General features: G+C 44.5%; 1 protein-coding gene across 5 annotated transcripts in view; it reads right to left on the bottom strand.

Annotated features, from left to right (window-relative positions):
• Positions 1-964: 964 nt before the first annotated feature.
• Positions 965-18,308, bottom strand: part of LOC106608201 (synaptotagmin-14) — a 32,946-nt gene continuing 15,602 nt past the window's right edge. For 2 of the 5 annotated variants that reach the window (XM_045721078.1, XM_014206004.2), the window contains exons 3-12: positions 17,090-17,236; positions 15,704-16,784; positions 14,792-14,944; positions 14,396-14,649; positions 13,718-13,888; positions 12,749-13,015; positions 12,302-12,479; positions 4,943-4,999; positions 4,599-4,714; positions 965-3,865 (exon numbers count right to left, since the gene is read on the bottom strand). In XM_045721078.1, the coding sequence (XP_045577034.1) occupies positions 3,665-3,865; positions 4,599-4,714; positions 4,943-4,999; positions 12,302-12,479; positions 12,749-13,015; positions 13,718-13,888; positions 14,396-14,649; positions 14,792-14,944; positions 15,704-16,646 (2,340 nt within the window). In that variant the 5' untranslated portion in view covers positions 16,647-16,784; positions 17,090-17,236 and the 3' untranslated portion in view covers positions 965-3,664. The remainder of the gene's footprint in view (positions 3,866-4,598; positions 4,715-4,942; positions 5,000-12,301; positions 12,480-12,748; positions 13,016-13,717; positions 13,889-14,395; positions 14,650-14,791; positions 14,945-15,703; positions 16,785-17,089; positions 17,237-18,308) is intronic. The other 3 variants (XM_014206005.2, XM_014206006.2, XM_014206007.2) reach the window with 3 other exon arrangements.

Here is an 18,308-nt window from a genome sequence, read left to right as displayed (position 1 = left end):
GAGGAGGTTCTTGACACCCCGCTGCTCCAGCCAGGAGTGAGGAGGAGGTTCTTGACACCCCGCACCCCGCTGCTCCAGCCAGGAGTGAGGAGGAGGTTCTTGACACCGCCGCACCCCGCTGCTCCAGCCAGGAGTGAGGAGGAGGTTCTTGACACCGCCGCACCCCACTGCTCCAGCCAGGAGTGAGGAAGAGGTTCTTGACACCGCCGCACCCCACTGCTCCAGCCAGGAGTGAGGAGGAGGTTCTTGACACCGCCGCACCCCACTGCTCCAGCCAGGAGTGAGGAGGAGGTTCTTGACACCCCGCACCCCGCTGCTCCAGCCAGGAGTGAGGAGGAGGTTCTTGACACCCCCGCACCCCGCTGCTCCAGCCAGGAGTGAGGAGGAGGTTCTTGTTGCAGTAAAACATGGGTGCTACTACTAGTGTTCACCTCTGCCATCCAACATGTTTCACAGTGAAATGTGTGTCCAGTCCTGCTTCAGAGTCAGCAGGACACGTGTCATGATACTTCTGTGTGGAATGCTGCTTGTCATACAGTAGGTCTATTCCTCACCAGGGATTCTCTACATAGAAATAGAATAACTAGATTATATTTCCATGGAAGAACATAGTGTTGAGATGTCATGACATTCATGCAGGGTGACACAATAGCTCTAATTTGTGACACATTAAAGGTGCTGGGTTGGCCACCAACCGGTCGAAGACATTCCTAGTCGATCACCACTATTTCTGTAAAAAAACAACGATAAAGCCTTGCATTCCTATTTCTTTTACGCGTTTCACACTGTTGGCGGTATGTGCACTTGATTCTGCTGCCCTTGTACCGGGAAGGTAAAGTAGGCATGCCGCTGGCCAAACCGATAGCTCAGACCATGGTGTCTGCACAGTATTCTCCAGACATAGACTTTAAAAAGAAGTCTCGTTGCACAGCAAAGAGACCCAACGAATACAGTGAAGAGCTGCTGTTTTTATATGTACGTTTATGTTCAAGTTCTTATTCAACAGTGTGAACACTTCAACACCTTTATAAGCCATATAAGCTTTATAAGCCACCAGCACTGCAGCTGCAATGAATGAGTATAGCAAAGTGTTCCGATAAGCTTGCCTTGTTATTATTAGCAGCTTGTCTTTTTTTAAACCAAGCAATATTTCACTTTCTCTGGTCATAGGAGTAACAACATTCATTTGTGCATGAGGCAGAAGTAATGCAGTGTGATTGGAGTTTCACCATCAGCTGGAAGACTGTCCCTTTTCTCCACGGAGGGAAGGAGGGCGGAGGGACCGTGAGTGAGAGGCAGCCCTCCCCCTCAGATTGACCATCAGATGCAAGCCATCAATCCAGTAAAAAAAAAAAAGAAGCTAATTATTATGCTCACTAATTTGTGCCTCACAAGTAATACAACAAATGATCTATTACCAGTACGATCATATACCTACATGTTTTAAATATCATTTCAAAATGACCTGAGAAGAACAACATTGGCAGGGCAATTCAAGCATAGCCAATGCAGTGATAATGTATTGGGCCTCATTGCTTCAGAACTGTTTTTAAGTGGTTAATGTTGCATAGGCTTAAGATTTTTCAGTCATGTTTGAAAAAAGATCTGAGCGGTAGATCTCAGCTTGCATTTCGACTCAGAAAGTGATCTTGACTCAGAAAAGGTTGTTGACCACTGGGGTACAGTGCTGTGTTTGATTCTGTAACAATGTTTAAAAGACAACCCAGTGAGCCACAACAAAACTAATATTGTTTTTCTATTCTCAAATGATGATTCAGATGACCACAACAAAAATACGTGTAACAGACAATGCATCGGGAGATGAAACAGCCGTAAAAAGAAACCCCTAAAATAAGACGAAAAATGAATCTGTGAAATGGATATTGCATAATGTAACGAGGATGTAAACGGTGAGTAAATAAGCATTGCTCATTAGCATACAGTGCCTATAGAAAGTCTAAACCCCCTTTTACCTTTCTCCACATTTTGTTGTGTTACAAAGTGGGATTGAAAAATATTTAATATCATTTTTTTTGTCATTGATCTACACAAAATACTCCATAATGTCAAAGTGAAAAGAAGATTCTACACATTTTTACAAATTAATACAAAATAAATAACAAAAATATAGTTGTTGCATAGGTATTCACCACCTTTGTTTAAGCAAGCTTAAATTAGTTCAGAAGTAAATTGTGGCTTAACAAATCACATAAGTTATATGGACTCACTCTGTGTGAAATAATAGTGATTGACATGATTTTTTAATGACTACCCCTTCCTCTGTCCCCCATACATACAGTACAATATATAGAAGGTTCCTAGTCAAGTATTGCATTTTTTTCCTCTTCATTAATCTTAAAAAAATACTAATACTTTTTTAAACATTTTATCGTATTTTGTGTAGATCGTTGACCAAAATAATTGAATAAAATCCATTTTAATCCCACTTTGTGACACAATAAAATTTTAAGAAATCCAAAGGGGTTGTAGACTTTTTCTAGGCACTGTAGTTGTTGCAGACTGTTACAGGCCCAGCTGGCTCTAACAGTCATGGTAACAGTATTCCATTGCATCATCCTCGTTGTCGATGGCTGCGAGCTTCAGATGACAAATGTCTGATATGCTGGTGTCATTTGAGGACAGTACCATAGAAATGTCAGCCATATTGAGTGAACCCGTGAGTGTTCCAGTCAAATTGCCATGGTCTGAGGGGCTTAGTCCCTTCTAGTCATTCTATTTATATGTTCAGTACAACCCCGGAAGAACGCTTTGTTCTAGTCGTTGTTCTTCTCCACACTCTTTGGTCCTCTGTTCAGGATGAAAATGGTCCATTGTAGGAGATATGTATGGTCGTATTTTGATCATCTTCTGTAAACAATTACATGAAGATATACTATTGTGGACCAGAATATGGGAAATGAATGACACAAAATTGTTCTAAATCTGAGACTGAATGGTCCATTTCATGACCAGAGGTGTCCATTTCATGACCAGAGGTGTCCATTTCATGACCAGAGGTGTCCATTTCATGACCAGAGGTGTCCATTTCATGACCAGAGGTGTCCATTTCATGGCCAGAGGTGTCCATTTCATGACCAGAGGTGTCCATTTCATGGCCAGAGGTGTCCATTTCATGACCAGAGGTGTCCATTTCATGACCAGAGGTGTCCATTTCATGGCCAGAGGTGTCCATTTCATGACCAGAGATGTCCATTTCAGCTGTTATTACGAAGATGAGTCTGACTTTGATGACCCCATCGACAATGACTGGAGCTGGGAGTTTAGCACCAGTCAGTCTGTCAACCAGACCAGTCTGTCTCAGATTAAGTGGCTGGTTTACAGATTAAAGAGTAGTAAAGCAGCTGTCAGTGAACGGGAGACTCCAAGTGGAATCCACGTGCTTCTCAAAGCGCTGCACCCTCACACACATCCCACACCAGGTGAAAATGCATAGTATAGGTGGATGGTTCCTCACAGCTCCTCGTCTGCTTCTCTGAATGAAGGTCATGGAACCCATTCTCTCTCGACACTGAGGTCAACATACCCCGCAATCTTCCTCTTCCTCCAACGTATTCCTCCTATTTAACCATTTCATTTCACATATATTTATATAGCTTATTCTTTGTCAACAAGATCAAATCTGGTGATTCTCATCAAGACCTGTTCAAGATTCCAAGAGCGTGTGCCAGTGGCACACCTGCTGTCCCTCAGCCTCCTTCATCTGGCTCCAGTGTGCCTGCTGCTCCTCTCCAGTGCTGTTGAGCCCCAGGGACAGCCAGCCCACCTTCTCCCTGGCCTTCATGCTGCTCCTTCGGCTGTACACCGACACCACCAGGGAGACCTCGGACAGCTGGAAGAGGGCCACCTGGAAGACAACAGAGATGGTATGGGTTGTTTCTCTCTCTCTGTCTCTCTCTCTCTGTCTCTCTCTTTCTGTCGCTGTCTCTCTCTTTCTTTCTGTCTATCTCTCTCTCTGTCTCTCTCACTGTCTCTCTCTCTGTGTCTCTCTCACTGTCTCTCTCTCTCTCTCTCTCTCTGTCTCTCTCTTTCTGTCGCTGTCTCTCTCTTTCTTTCTTTCTTTCTGTCTATCTCTCTATCTGTCTCTCTCACTGTCTCTCTCTGTCTCTCTCTGTCTCTCTTTCTGTCTCTCTCTCTGTCTCTCTCACTGTCTCTCTCTCTGTGTCTCTCTCACTGTCTCTCTCTCTCTCTCTCTCTCTCTGTCTCTCTCACTGTCTCTCTCTCTCTGTCTCTCTCTCACTGTCTCTCTCTCTCTGTCTCTCTCACTGTCTCTCTCTCTGTCTCTCTCTCTCTGTCTCTCTCTTTCTGTCGCTGTCTCTCTCTTTCTTTCTGTCTATCTCTCTCTCTGTCTCTCTCACTGTCTCTCTCTCTGTGTCTCTCTCACTGTCTCTCTCTCTCTCTCTCTCTCTCTGTCTCTCTCTTTCTGTCGCTGTCTCTCTCTTTCTTTCTTTCTTTCTTTCTTTCTTTCTTTCTGTCTATCTCTCTATCTGTCTCTCTCACTGTCTCTCTCTCTCTGTCTCTCTCTGTCTCTCTCTCTGTCTCTCTCTCTGTCTCTTGCTCTCTGTCCCTCTCTCTCTCACCTGAAAGACAAAGGTCTCCTTGTAGCTGGGGTTGGGCTGACCGCGGCACACCGACGTCTTGCACTTGGACATCTCCTTGCCCTTGGAGTCCAGCATGGTCAGCTTCACATAGGTGTCTGGGGACGTAGGAAGGGAGTGAGAGAAGGAGAGAGCATGGTAAGAGGCTGCCATCTAGTGAAGATTAATGAACATAACAGTGAAGAAAGGCCTGTGGATAGTGGCATTTTCGATCCCAGAAATTTTTCGGTTCTCTTTCACAATATGCCAGCATTATCGGAGAGGAGCAGACACAGAGTCTCTGGTATAGATAGAACAGGTGTATGGATCGATAGCAGAGGACTCACCTCTCATGATATAAAGTTGTCCCCCTATTAGCTGTTTTATACAACAAAACAGACCGTCTGGGACACAACACACAGAGGGCCAGGAAGGAACGAGGAGAGAAGAGGAAAACAGAGGGAAGGAAAGAGAGTTAAGAGAGGATAAAAGGAAATACAGTTTAGAGAGAGGATAAAACACTGTGAAAGTAAGTAAATAAGAGGTAAGAATATAGAGGTTATTCCACCATCATGAATAAAACATGTTATTCAAATCTATGGATTGTAATGCTATAGCTACCCTACTCAATAACATGATCAACTATGTCTCATAGCAGAAGAGAGCAATGCGTTCCATCGCTGTCTCATGTACAGACCTGGGTTCAAATAGCATGTGTTTCTTTCGAATACTTAAGCTGCGCTTGATTGAGCTTGCCTGGCACAATGGAACCAATGCAGTACTATTTCAACCCAGGAATGCTATAGCTACCCTGATACTATAACTACCTTACTACTGTAGCTACCCTGATACTATAGCTACCCTGATGCTATAGCTACCCTGCTCCTATAACTACCCTACTACTATATCTACCCTGCTCCTATAACTACCCTACTACTATAGCTACCCTGATACTATAGCTACCCTGCTCCTATAGCTACCCTACTACTATAGCTACCCTGATACTATAACTACCCTACTACTATATCTACCCTACTACTATAGCTACCCTGATACTATAGCTACCCATATACTATAACTACCTTACTACTATAGCTACCCTGATACGATAGCTACCCTGATACTATAGCTACCCTGATACTATAGCTACCCATATACTATAACTACCTTACTACTATATCTACCCTGATACTATAGCTACCCTGCTACTATAGCTACCCTGATCGTATAACTACCTTACTACTATAGCTACCCTGATGCTATAGCTACCCTGATACTATAGCTACCCATATACTATAACTACCCTACTACTATATCTACCCTACTACTATAGCTACCCTGATACTATAGCTACCCATATACTATAACTACCTTACTACTATAGCTACCCTGATACTATAGCTACCCTGCTACTATAGCTACCCTGATACTATAACTACCCTACTACTATAGCTACCCTACTACTATAGCTACACTGATACTATAGCTACCCTGATACTATAACTACCTTACTACTATAGCTACCCTGATACTATAGCTACCCTGCTACTATAGCTACCCTGATTCTATAACTACCCTACTACTATAGCTACCCTGATGCTATAGCTACCCTGATTCTATAACTACCCTACTACTATAGCTACCCTGATCCTATAGCTACCCTGATTCTATAGATACCCTACTACTATATCTGCCCTGATGCTATTTCTACCCTGATACTATATCTACCCTGATACTATAACTACCCTGCTGCTATATCTACCCTGCTTCTATATCTACCCTGATACTACAGCTACCCTACTACAATAGCTACCCTGATACTATATCTACCCTGCTAATATATCTACCCTGCTACTATATATCTACCCTGATTCTATAGCTACCCTACTAATATATCTACCCTGCTACTATAGCTACCCTGCTACTATATCTACCCTGCTACTATAGCTACCCTACTTATATATAGCTACCCTGATTCTATAGCTACCCTACTACTATAGCTACCCTGCTACTATATCTACCCTACTACTATAGCTACCCTGCTACCATATCTACCCTGAGTCTATATCTACCCTGATTCTATATCTACCCTGCTACTATAGCTACCCTGCTGCCTATTTCTACCCTGCTACTATATCTACCCTGCTACTATAGCTACCCTGCTAATATAGCAACCAGATCTACTATAGCTACCCTGCTACTATAGCTACCCTGCTACTATAGCTACCCTGCTACTATAGCTACCCTGCTACTATAGCTACCATACTACTGTAGCTACCCTGCTACTATAGCTACCCTGCTACTCTAGCTACCCTGATACTATATCTACCCTGCTACTATATCTACCCTGCTACTATAGCTACCCTGCTACTACAGCTACCATACTACTATAGCTACCCTGCTACTAATATATCTACCCTGATACTATAGCTACCCTGATTCTATATATCTACCCTACTTCTATAGCTACCCTGCTACTATAGCTACCCTTCTACTATAGCTACCCTGCTACTATAGCTACCCTGCTACTATAGCTACCATACTACTATAGCTACCATACTACTATAGCTACCCTGCTACTATAGCTACCCTGCTACTATAGCTACCCTTCTACTATAACTACCCTGCTACTATAGCTACCCTGCTACTATAGCTACCATACTACTATAGCTACCCTTCTACTATAGCTACTCTGCTGTATAGCTACCCTACTACTAATATATCTACCCTGCTGCTATAGCTACCCTACTACTATATCTACCCTTCTACTATAGCTACCCTACTACTATAGCTACCCTGCTACTATATCTACCCTGCTACTATAGCTACACTTCTACTATAGCTACCCTACTACTATAGCTACCCTACTACTATAGCTACCCTGCTACTATAGCTACCCTGCTGCTATAGCTACCCTACTACTATAGCTACCCTGCTACTATAGCTACTATAGCTACCCTTCTACAATAGCTACCCTGCTACTATAGCTACCCTTCTACTATAGCTACCCTTCTACTATAGCTACCCTTCTACTATAGCTACCCTGCTACTGTAGCTACCCTGCTACTGTATCTACCCTGCTACTATAGCTACCCTACTACTATAGCTGCCCTGCTACTATAGCTACCCTGCTACTATAGCTACCCTTCTACTATAGCTACGCTGCTACTATAGCTACCCTTCTACTATAGCTACCCTGCTACTATAGCTACCCTACTACTATAGCTACCCTGCTACTATAGCTACCCTTCTACTATAGCTACCCTACTACTATAGCTACCCTTCTACTATAGCTACCCTGCTACTATAGCTACCCTGCTACTATAGCTACCCTGCTACTATAGCTACCCTTCTACTATAGCTACCCTGCTACTATAGCTACCCTGCTACTATAGCTACCATACTACTATAGCTACCCTTCTACTATAGCTACTCTGCTGTATAGCTACCCTACTACTATAGCTACCCTGCTACTATAGCTACCCTACTACTATAGCTACCCTTCTACTATAGCTACCCTACTACTATAGCTACCCTACTACTATAGCTACCCTGCTACTATAGCTACCCTTCTACTATAGCTACCCTACTACTATATCTACCCTACTACTATAGCTACCCTGCTACTATAGCTACCCTGCTACTATAGCTACCCTACTACTATAGCTACCCTGCTACTATAGCTACCCTGCTACTATAGCTACCCTTCTACTATAGCTACCCTGCTACTATAGCTACCCTTCTACTATAGCTACCCTTCTACTATAGCTACCCTTCTACTATAGCTACCCTGCTACTGTAGCTACCCTGCTACTATAGCTACCCTGCAACTATAGCTACCCTACTACTATAGCTACCCTGCTACTATAGCTACCATGCTACTATAGCTACCCTTCTACTATAGCTACCCTTCTACTATAGCTACCCTTCTACTATAGCTACCCTACTACTATAGCTACCCTTCTACTATAGCTACCCTGCTACTATAGCTACCCTACTACTATAGCTACCCTGCTACTATAGCTACCCTTCTACTATAGCTACCCTGCTACTATAGCTACCCTACTGCTATAGCTACCCTGCTACTATAGCTACCCTTCTACTATAGCTACCCTACTACTATAGCTACCCTTCTACTATAGCTACCCTGCTACTATAGCTACCCTTCTACTATAGCTACCCTGATACTATATCTACCATACTACTATAGCTACCATACTACTATAGCTACCCTGCTACTATAGCTACCCTACTACTATAGCTACCCTTCTACTATACCTACCCTGCTACTATAGCTACCCTTCTACTATAGCTACCCTTCTACTATAGCTACCCTTCTACTACAGCTACCCTGCTACTATAGCTACCCTTCTACTATAGCTACCCTGATACTATATCTACCCTTCTACTATAGCTACCCTGCTACTATAGCTACCCTTCTACTATAGCTACCCTGCTACTATAGCTACCCTTCTACTATAGCTACCCTACTACTATAGCTACCCTGCTACTATAGCTACCCTGCTACTATAGCTACCCTTCTACTATAGCTACCCTACTACTATAGCTACCCTGCTACTATAGCTACCCTACTACTATAGCTACCCTGCAATAATAGCTACCCTTCTACTATAGCTACCCTTCTACTATAGCTACCCTGCTACTATAGCTACCCTGCTACTATAGCTACCATACTAGTATAGCTACCCTGCTACTATCGCTACCCTGCTACTATAGCTACCATACTACTATAGCTACCCTACTACTATAGCTACCCTGCTACTATAGCTACCCTTCTACTATATCTACCCTTCTACTGTAGCTACCCTTCTACTATAGCTACCCTGCTACTATAGCTACCCTTCTACTATAGCTACCCTTCTACTATAGCTACCCTGATACTATATCTACCATACTACTATAGCTACCATACTACTATAGCTACCCTGCTACTATAGCTACCATACTACTATAGCTACCATACTACTATAGCTACCCTGATACTATATCTACCATACTACTATAGCTACCATACTACTATAGCTACCCTGCTACTATAGCTACCCTACTACTATAGCTACCCTTCTACTATAGCTACCCTTCTACTATAGCTACCCTACGACTATAGCTACCCTGCTACTAATATATCTACCCTGATACTATAGCTACCCTGATTCTATATCTACCCTGCTACTATAGCTACTCTGCTGTATAGCTACCCTGCTACTATAGCTACCATACTACTATATCTACCATACTACTGTAGCTACCCTACTTCTATAGCTACCCTACTACTATAGCTACCCTGATACTATAGCTACCATACTACTGTAGCTACCCTACTTCTATAGCTACCCTACTACTATATCTACCCTGCTACTATGGCTACCCTGCTGCCTATAGCTACCCTGCTACTATAGCTACCATACTACTGTAGCTACCCTACTTCTATAGCTACCCTACTACTATAGCTACCCTGATACTATAGCTACCATACTACTGTAGCTACCCTACTTCTATAGCTACCCTACTACTATAGCTACCCTGCTACTATAGCTACCCTGCTACTATAGCTACCCTTCTACTATAGCTACCCTTCTACTATAGCTACCCTTCTACTATAGCTACCCTACTACTATAGCTACCCTTCTACTATAGCTACCCTGCTACTATAGCTACCCTACTACTATAGCTACCCTTCTACTATAGCTACCCTGCTACTATAGCTACCCTGCTACTATAGCTACCCTGCTACTATAGCTACCCTTCTACTATAGCTACCCTACTACTATAGCTACCCTTCTACTATAGCTACCCTGCTACTATAGCTACCCTTCTACTATAGCTACCCTGATACTATATCTACCATACTACTATAGCTACCATACTACTATAGCTACCCTGCTACTATAGCTACCCTACTACTATAGCTACCCTTCTACTATAGCTACCCTGCTACTATAGCTACCCTTCTACTATAGCTACCCTTCTACTATAGCTACCCTTCTACTATAGCTACCCTGCTACTATAGCTACCCTTCTACTATAGCTACCCTGATACTATATCTACCCTTCTACTATAGCTACCCTGCTACTATAGCTACCCTTCTACTATAGCTACCCTACTACTATAGCTACCCTGCTACTATAGGTACCCTACTACTATAGCTACCCTGCTACTATAGCTACCCTTCTACTATAGCTACCCTTCTACTATAGCTACCCTGCTACTATAGCTACACTGCTACTATAGCTACCATACTACTATAGCTACCCTGCTACTATCGCTACCCTGCTACTATAGCTACCCTACTACTATAGCTACCCTACTACTATAGCTACCCTGCTACTATAGCTACCCTTCTACTATAGCTACCCTGCTACTGTAGCTACCCTTCTACTATAGCTACCCTACTACTATAGCTACCCTTCTACTATAGCTACCCTGCTACTGTAGCTACCCTTCTACTATAGCTACCCTGCTACTATAGCTACCCTTCTATTATAGCTACCCTTCTACTATAGCTACCCTTCTACTATAGCTACCCTTCTACTATAGCTACCCTTCTACTATAGCTACCCTACTACTATAGCTACCCTGCTACTAATATATCTACCCTGATACTATAGCTACCCTGATTCTATAGCTACCCTGCTACTATAGCTACTCTGCTGTATATCTACCCTGCTACTATAGCTACCATACTACTATAGCTACCATACTACTGTAGCTACCCTACTTCTATAGCTACCCTACTACTATAGCTACCCTGATACTATAGCTACCATACTACTGTAGCTACCCTACTTCTATAGCTACCCTACTACTATAGCTACCCTGCTACTATAGCTACCCTGCTGCCTATAGCTACCCTGCTACTATAGCTACCATACTACTGTATCTACCCTACTTCTATAGCTACCCTACTACTATAGCTACCATGATACTATAGCTACCATACTACTGTAGCTACCCTACTTCTATAGCTACCCTACTACTATAGCTACCCTGCTACTATAGCTACCATACTACTATAGCTACCATACTACTGTAGCTACCCTACTTCTATAGCTACCCTACTACTATATCTACCCTGCTACTATAGCTACCATACTACTGTAGCTACCCTACTTCTATAGCTACCCTACTACTATAGCTACCCTGATACTATAGCTACCATACTACTGTAGCTACCCTACTTCTATAGCTACCCTGCTACTATAGCTACCCTGCTACTATAGCTACCATACTACTATAGCTACCATACTACTGTAGCTACCCTACTTCTATAGCTACCCTACTACTATAGCTACCCTGATACTATAGCTACCATACTACTGTAGCTACCCTACTTCTATAGCTACCCTACTACTATACCTACCCTGCTACTATAGCTACCCTGCTACTATAGCTACCCTGCTACTATAGCTACCATACTACTGTAGCTACCCTACTTCTATAGCTACCCTACTACTATAGCTACCCTGATACTATAGCTACCATACTACTGTAGCTACCCTACTTCTATAGCTACCCTACTACTATAGCTACCCTGCTACTATAGCTACCCTGCTACTATAGCTACCATACTACTGTAGCTACCCTACTTCTATAGCTACCCTACTACTTCTACATACCATTATTAGAGATACAACAGAAGAGAGCCCATCCATATGGATGTCATCCATATGTGATGTCCACTCACTGGGAGGTTTGTCTGAGGCTGTGTTGTTGAACTGTCTGCCCTGGATGACCTCTGCAGAGAGCCTGCCAGTGGTGGAGTTATAGATGAGGCCCAGCAGGATCTCTGGTGTGGAGTCCCATGTAGAGCGGTAGGACAAAGCTGCCACGCTGCGAGACACACTCACCAACGAACCACAGCCCTGTAGGGAGACAGGAGTGGACAGCTAACGCCACATACAGAGTTACAGAGAGGCTTGGATTGTGTGAGACTATGCTTTGTCTGAAGGGTCAGTCTACGAGATACTGTACCATTATAGTGCATGCCTTTTAAACGATAGCTTCTACTGGTCATTTATCTTCGTTCATATCATACAAATCGGACTTCTTTGGCCAGAAATTGCACAAACAGACTCCTCCCACACACACACGCCCCTCTCCACCCCCCAGCCCTATCTCCACAGCCACTCACCGTTAGTGCTGTGCCAGGCTCCAGTGTAACGGGCAGCGCCATCTTGCCCTGCAGGTTGAGTTTGGTCAAGTAGAACACCTTCTCTCCCAGCACCTTCTCCTTCTTCATCCTCCTAACGCTGTAGAGACGGAACCTGACGGCGTGGTCTGCCAGCGCACCCTGCTCCACCCGGGTGAAGCGGAAGGTCTCTGTGAACATGGGGCACGGCCCCCTCTGCACCCCTGTCTTGGCACGTTGCTTCTTAGTGGGCAGCAGCACCAGGTGCACCTACATTTATATTTACAGATAACATTTTACTTAAAACATACATGTATCCTGTGTGGGGTTGCAAAATTCCAGGAACGTTCAATAAATTCCCTGGTTTTCCAGAATCATGGTTGGAGGATTCCGGATTTCCTGCTTATTCCCTGCTGATTCCAGGAATCCTCCAACCGGGATTTTGGGAAACCAGGGAATTTATTGAAAGTTCCCGTACTTTTGCGACCCTAATCCTGTGGCTCAGTCGGTAGATCATAGCACTGGTAACTTCAGGATCGTTGGTTTGATTCCCGCTGGGGCCACCCATATGAAAGTGTATGCACGCATGAGTTTAAGTCGATATGGATAAAAGCGTCTGCTAAATGACATGTAGTATTTTTTATTATAGTTATAATGCTTTATAACTTGCTATATGCATGAACGAGCCTTCACAATGTATTATAATGAGGGTTATAATATATTAGGCCTCTTTTTTGTATCATTTCAAAATCATTTTAACTGAAGCTGAAGCTCTTATCCAGGGTGACTCAGTACATTCAACTAAGGTAGGTACTAAGGTAGGTACTACCACATAAAACAATCACTGCAAGTCAAACCTTCTTCAAAATAACCACCATCTGCACAAAATCAGTGCTAGTAAGGAAATACATTGAAGGGTGAGTGCAAGACGTACAAGTACAACAGTAAAGTGTTAGTTTGTTTATCCCCCACCTGCCACGCAATGTTCCCTGTCTGTTTGAGTGCGGGGATGTCGGTTGCTGCGGTGACAGTGACGGCAAGGCGTTGCTCGCCCGAGTCGTACTCGAAGGCCACGTCCAGCGTGCCATACTTGGCCAGCGGCTCGGGCTCATAGCCCACGTGAAGATGGGAGGTTGAACCATCCTTGGGGGGGTGAAATAAAGAGAAAGAGAGGAAGACGATAGAGGGGAGGAAAAGATGCATTGAAATTCATGAATCTGTTGGATTCAGTCCTCATCTGTGACATCACAGAGTGAGGTTAGATATAGGCCCTTAGAGCAGGACACAACACTGGGTGAAGGGGAGACGGGAGGGTGAACTATCCTGTGGGGGAGAGGGGGTAAAAGAGAGAGAGAGAGAGAGAGGATGATAAGATGGATTTGAATGAATCTGTCAGAGTCAGTCTTCATCTGTGACATCACACAGCAAGGGGGATCATAAAGCAGGACATGGCACTGGGTGAGTGAGGGGTAAGAGACTGATGGTAGGCCTATCATAGCCAAACAGAGTGCTAGCCAATAGGATTATGTTGTTTGCATTTGCTAGATATCCGGTATGCAACTGAGCGTGTCCGGTTAGCGTGACACAATTCCCTATGGGACATGCTAACAGTTCCCCATCTGGCATACGAGCGTCTATGTCTTAGCTCACCTCTGGTCCCAGGACGGCAGTGCTGTCACTAGGTACATCCTCATCGTAGCCCTTGTTGAGGTAACTCTCAGTGTCCGGGTCAGCGCTGGCCTCACTGGAGCGCTGTGTACCATTACCGTCTGGAGACGACTCCCCCAGACCCCCCGCCCCAGAACGGGAGCGAGACACCCGGACCGGACTATTCTCGTCCTGATACGGGGGTGGCTGGAGCTCGTTGAGGGGAGAGCCTCGTCTCATCCGCTGGATGCTGTTGGCTGTGTAAGACAGTTTTGGATGTTTGATAGGTCTCTTGGGAAATGTGTCAAAGATTTATGTGTGTTCTGCCAATCAGACATGCCTGTCTGCCTGCGTGTGTGTGTCTTTCTGTGTATGTTGTCACATCTGTGAGTTTCTCACCTTGTCCGGCGGATGCCTCACTGCTGTGGTCGCTGGTGTGTTTGTGTCGGTTGTCCCAGACTGAGGCTCTGTGCTGGGCTGAGGGTTCAGAGTGTCCCCCTGCTCTGTCCTCTTCACTGTCCTCCTCAGAGCCACGCTCTGGGCAGCTCTGCTCTGGATAGGTGCAAACCGATACACACACACACACACACACACACACACACACACACACACACACACACACACACACACACACACACACATACACATACACACAAGATCATAGTACCTCATCACAATCAGCCCAACATAAGACACAACTCCACTCTCAGAGCCCGTATTCACAAGAGTAGGAGTGCTGATCTAGGATCAGTTTGCCTTTGATATCACAATGAATCAGATTATATGGACAGGGTGGGGATCATAGACCAGCACTGCCATTCTGAGACGCTATGTGGATATGGGCCCTGATCATAGAGGATGTGTCACACAGTCTTCTTTGTTTTAACGTTTCAAGCCCCTATTCCATCTCCCTGTTCTACCTATTTAATGATCTCCAGAGGACGTATTAGATATCTAACTGATCAAATCGTACACTACAGTTGATCTTAGCCGAACATCATAGAAGAGAATTATCATATTTCTAACTGGTAAACTCTCTCCCTGCATCCATGATGTCACATCTACAACAATCATTGAGAGAAATAGGTAAAACCGTGACAACTAAAACAAGTGAACATGACAGCCACAGACAGATGTATTTTGATCCATCCATGACTGTTAAAAACTTCATTTGTTTAGAACCCTGAACACTGAGTAACAGTTAGATTTCAGTTAGGTCACAGGTCACAGGCCACAGCCATGAAGAGTAGAGGTGAAGAAGAGGGGGAATGTGGTAGAAGAGAGCAGGTTGGAAGCAGCACACCCTCTCACCTTTATCCTCTGTATTCGTCTTCTTGCTCTCTTTCTTCCCTTTCTCTTTCTTCTTGTCACTCTTTCCCTTATTTTTCTCAGAAGCAGGAGACATAGCGGGTTCAGTCTCTCCATCTCCCTCAGGACTCATCTCATTCTCTTCCTCTTCAGCTTTCCCCTTGTTTTTCTTTTGGGATGCTCTCGACCCTTCCTCAAGGCAAAGAGATTGTGGTGGATCACTATGGTCGTCACTCTGGTGGACCCCATTGGATTTGTCCTCTTTCTGTCCCTCTTTGTTCTGACTAGCAGTGTGGTTCTCTTTCGGCAATGAGCTGGTTTCTTTATCTTCAGGCTCTTCCTCAATGGTCTCTTGATGGCTATTTTTCTTCTCTTCCTCCTGTTTCAGCCTCTCCTCCTTCTTCTTGTCTTTCTCTGCCTTTCTCTTCTCCTTCTCCTCTTTCTTCATCTTCTCCTCCTCCTTCCTTTTCTCCTCCTTTTCCTTGTCCTCTGCAGAACTCTCCCCTGGTTTTACCACTCGCCAGCCTCCATCTTTCCACACCCATTCCAATTGGGCTGGAACATAGTCCTCTGCTGTCACGTCACTCGATTGGTTATTCTTCGAATCATTGGATTGGCTGAGGTTGGAGCTGTAGTCTGCCAAGCTTGAGCAGGCCTCAGAAGCCTGCCTCTTGATTTTGCTCCTGAATGAGTCTGCTATCCCTTCCTGGGCTTTTCCTTCCTTGCTGTCCTGGCCCCCCTCTGCCGCTTCTGCAGCCGCCTCCTCCTCCTCCGTCTGCACCTTCTTGATGACCTGGTCGCTGAGCTCGGTCAGCTGGTCACTGACGCTATAGGTGGCATCACTGACGGCGCTGGCTAGGTCGTCCACTCTGCTGCTGACTGAATCCAAGATGGAGGAGATGTTTACAGATGGTAGGTTCTGCCCAAAGCTCTTGAAGAAAGCCATGTTGGGTGGACTTGCTGGCGGCTGTGGTAGCTGTCCTTCTCCACACTGTCTGGTGGGTTCTAGATTATCTTATCACCTCATCACAGGCTCTGGCTGGGACATTTGGTTCATTAAAGTGTGTGGGCCAGGTATTACTCTCTGAAATCCATGACTTACACTTTATACATGTATGAGGAGGGCAATTTGTGGATAATGTCTATGCATGACCTCATCCACAAGCATGTATCGTAACAGTGATTGTTTGTCAGACAATCAGATATGGATTTATTTGTATCATTTTGGGACAATCCCCAGAAACTACATTAAGCCTAAACCTGAATCAATAAATTAGCTTTTCATTCCAGAACTAGGCTTTATCTGTGTCCAGGAAACTAGCCAAGGACCATAGAACAATAAACAAACTGCTTACAGACTTTGAGTGTTGTACAACTTGATGTGTTTACCTTGCTGGTTGGGCCTATAGTCGTCGAGGCGTGGCAGCTCGCTGGCGCTCTCCACTGACAGCTTGTTGCTGACGTAAAGAAAAAAGAGAGCCATCACGGCCACGAAGGCCGCAATGGAGGATAGGACTCCTAGCAGCTCTGGAGACACTGAGGAGAGAGAGAGAGAGAGAATAAAAGACAAACATATATAGAGACAAAGAAGAAGACAAAAACAGAGACCAAGGAAGGAGACCGTGTGAGTATGCCGAGTAGAGAAACCTGATGGCTTCACCAGTATAGTACAGTAGGAACCTGATGGCTTCACCAGTATAGTACAGTAGGAACCTGATGGCTTCACCAGTATAGTACAGTAGGAACCTGATGGCTTCACCAGTATAGTACAGTAGGAACCTGATGGCTTCACCAGTATAGTACAGTAGGAACCTGATGGCTTCACCAGTATAGTACAGTAGGAACCTGATGGCTTCACCAGTATAGTACAGTAGGAACCTGATGGCTTCACCAGTATAGTACAGTAGGAACCTGATGGCTTCACCAGTATAGTACAGTAGGAACCTGATGGCTTCACCAGTATAGTACAGTAGGAACCTGATGGCTTCACCAGTATAGTACAGTAGGAACCTGATGGCTTCACCAGTATAGTACAGTAGGAACCTGATGGCTTCACCAGTATAGTACAGTAGGAACCTGATGGCTTCACCAGTATAGTACAGTAGGAACCTGATGGCTTCACCAGTATAGTACAGTAGGAACCTGATGGCTTCACCAGTATAGTACAGTAGGAACCTGATGGCTTCACCAGTATAGTACAATAGGTACCTGATAGCTTCACCAGTATAGTACAGTAGGAACCTGATAGCTTCACCAGTATAGTACAATAGGTACCTGATAGCTTCACCAGTATAGTACAGTAGGAACCTGATAGCTTCACCAGTATAGTACAGTAGGAACCTGATAGCTTCACCAGTATAGTACAGTAGGAACCTGATAGCTTCACCAGTATAGTACAGTAGGAACCTGATAGCTTCACCAGTATAGTACAGTAGGACCCTGATAGCTTCACCAGTATAGTACAGTAGGTACCTGATAGCTTCACCAGTATAGTACAGTAGGAACCTGATAGCTTCACCAGTATAGTACAGTAGGAACCTGATAGCTTCACCAGTATAGTACAGTAGGAACCTGATAGCTTCACTAGTATAGTACAGTAGGAACCTGA

This window comes from Salmo salar, chromosome ssa06, assembly GCF_905237065.1.
Source record: "Salmo salar chromosome ssa06, Ssal_v3.1, whole genome shotgun sequence".
Classification (NCBI taxonomy): Eukaryota; Metazoa; Chordata; class Actinopteri; order Salmoniformes; family Salmonidae; genus Salmo; species Salmo salar.
The sequence above is the reverse complement of the archived record's forward strand: the minus strand, read 5'-3'. Positions and strand labels throughout refer to the sequence as shown.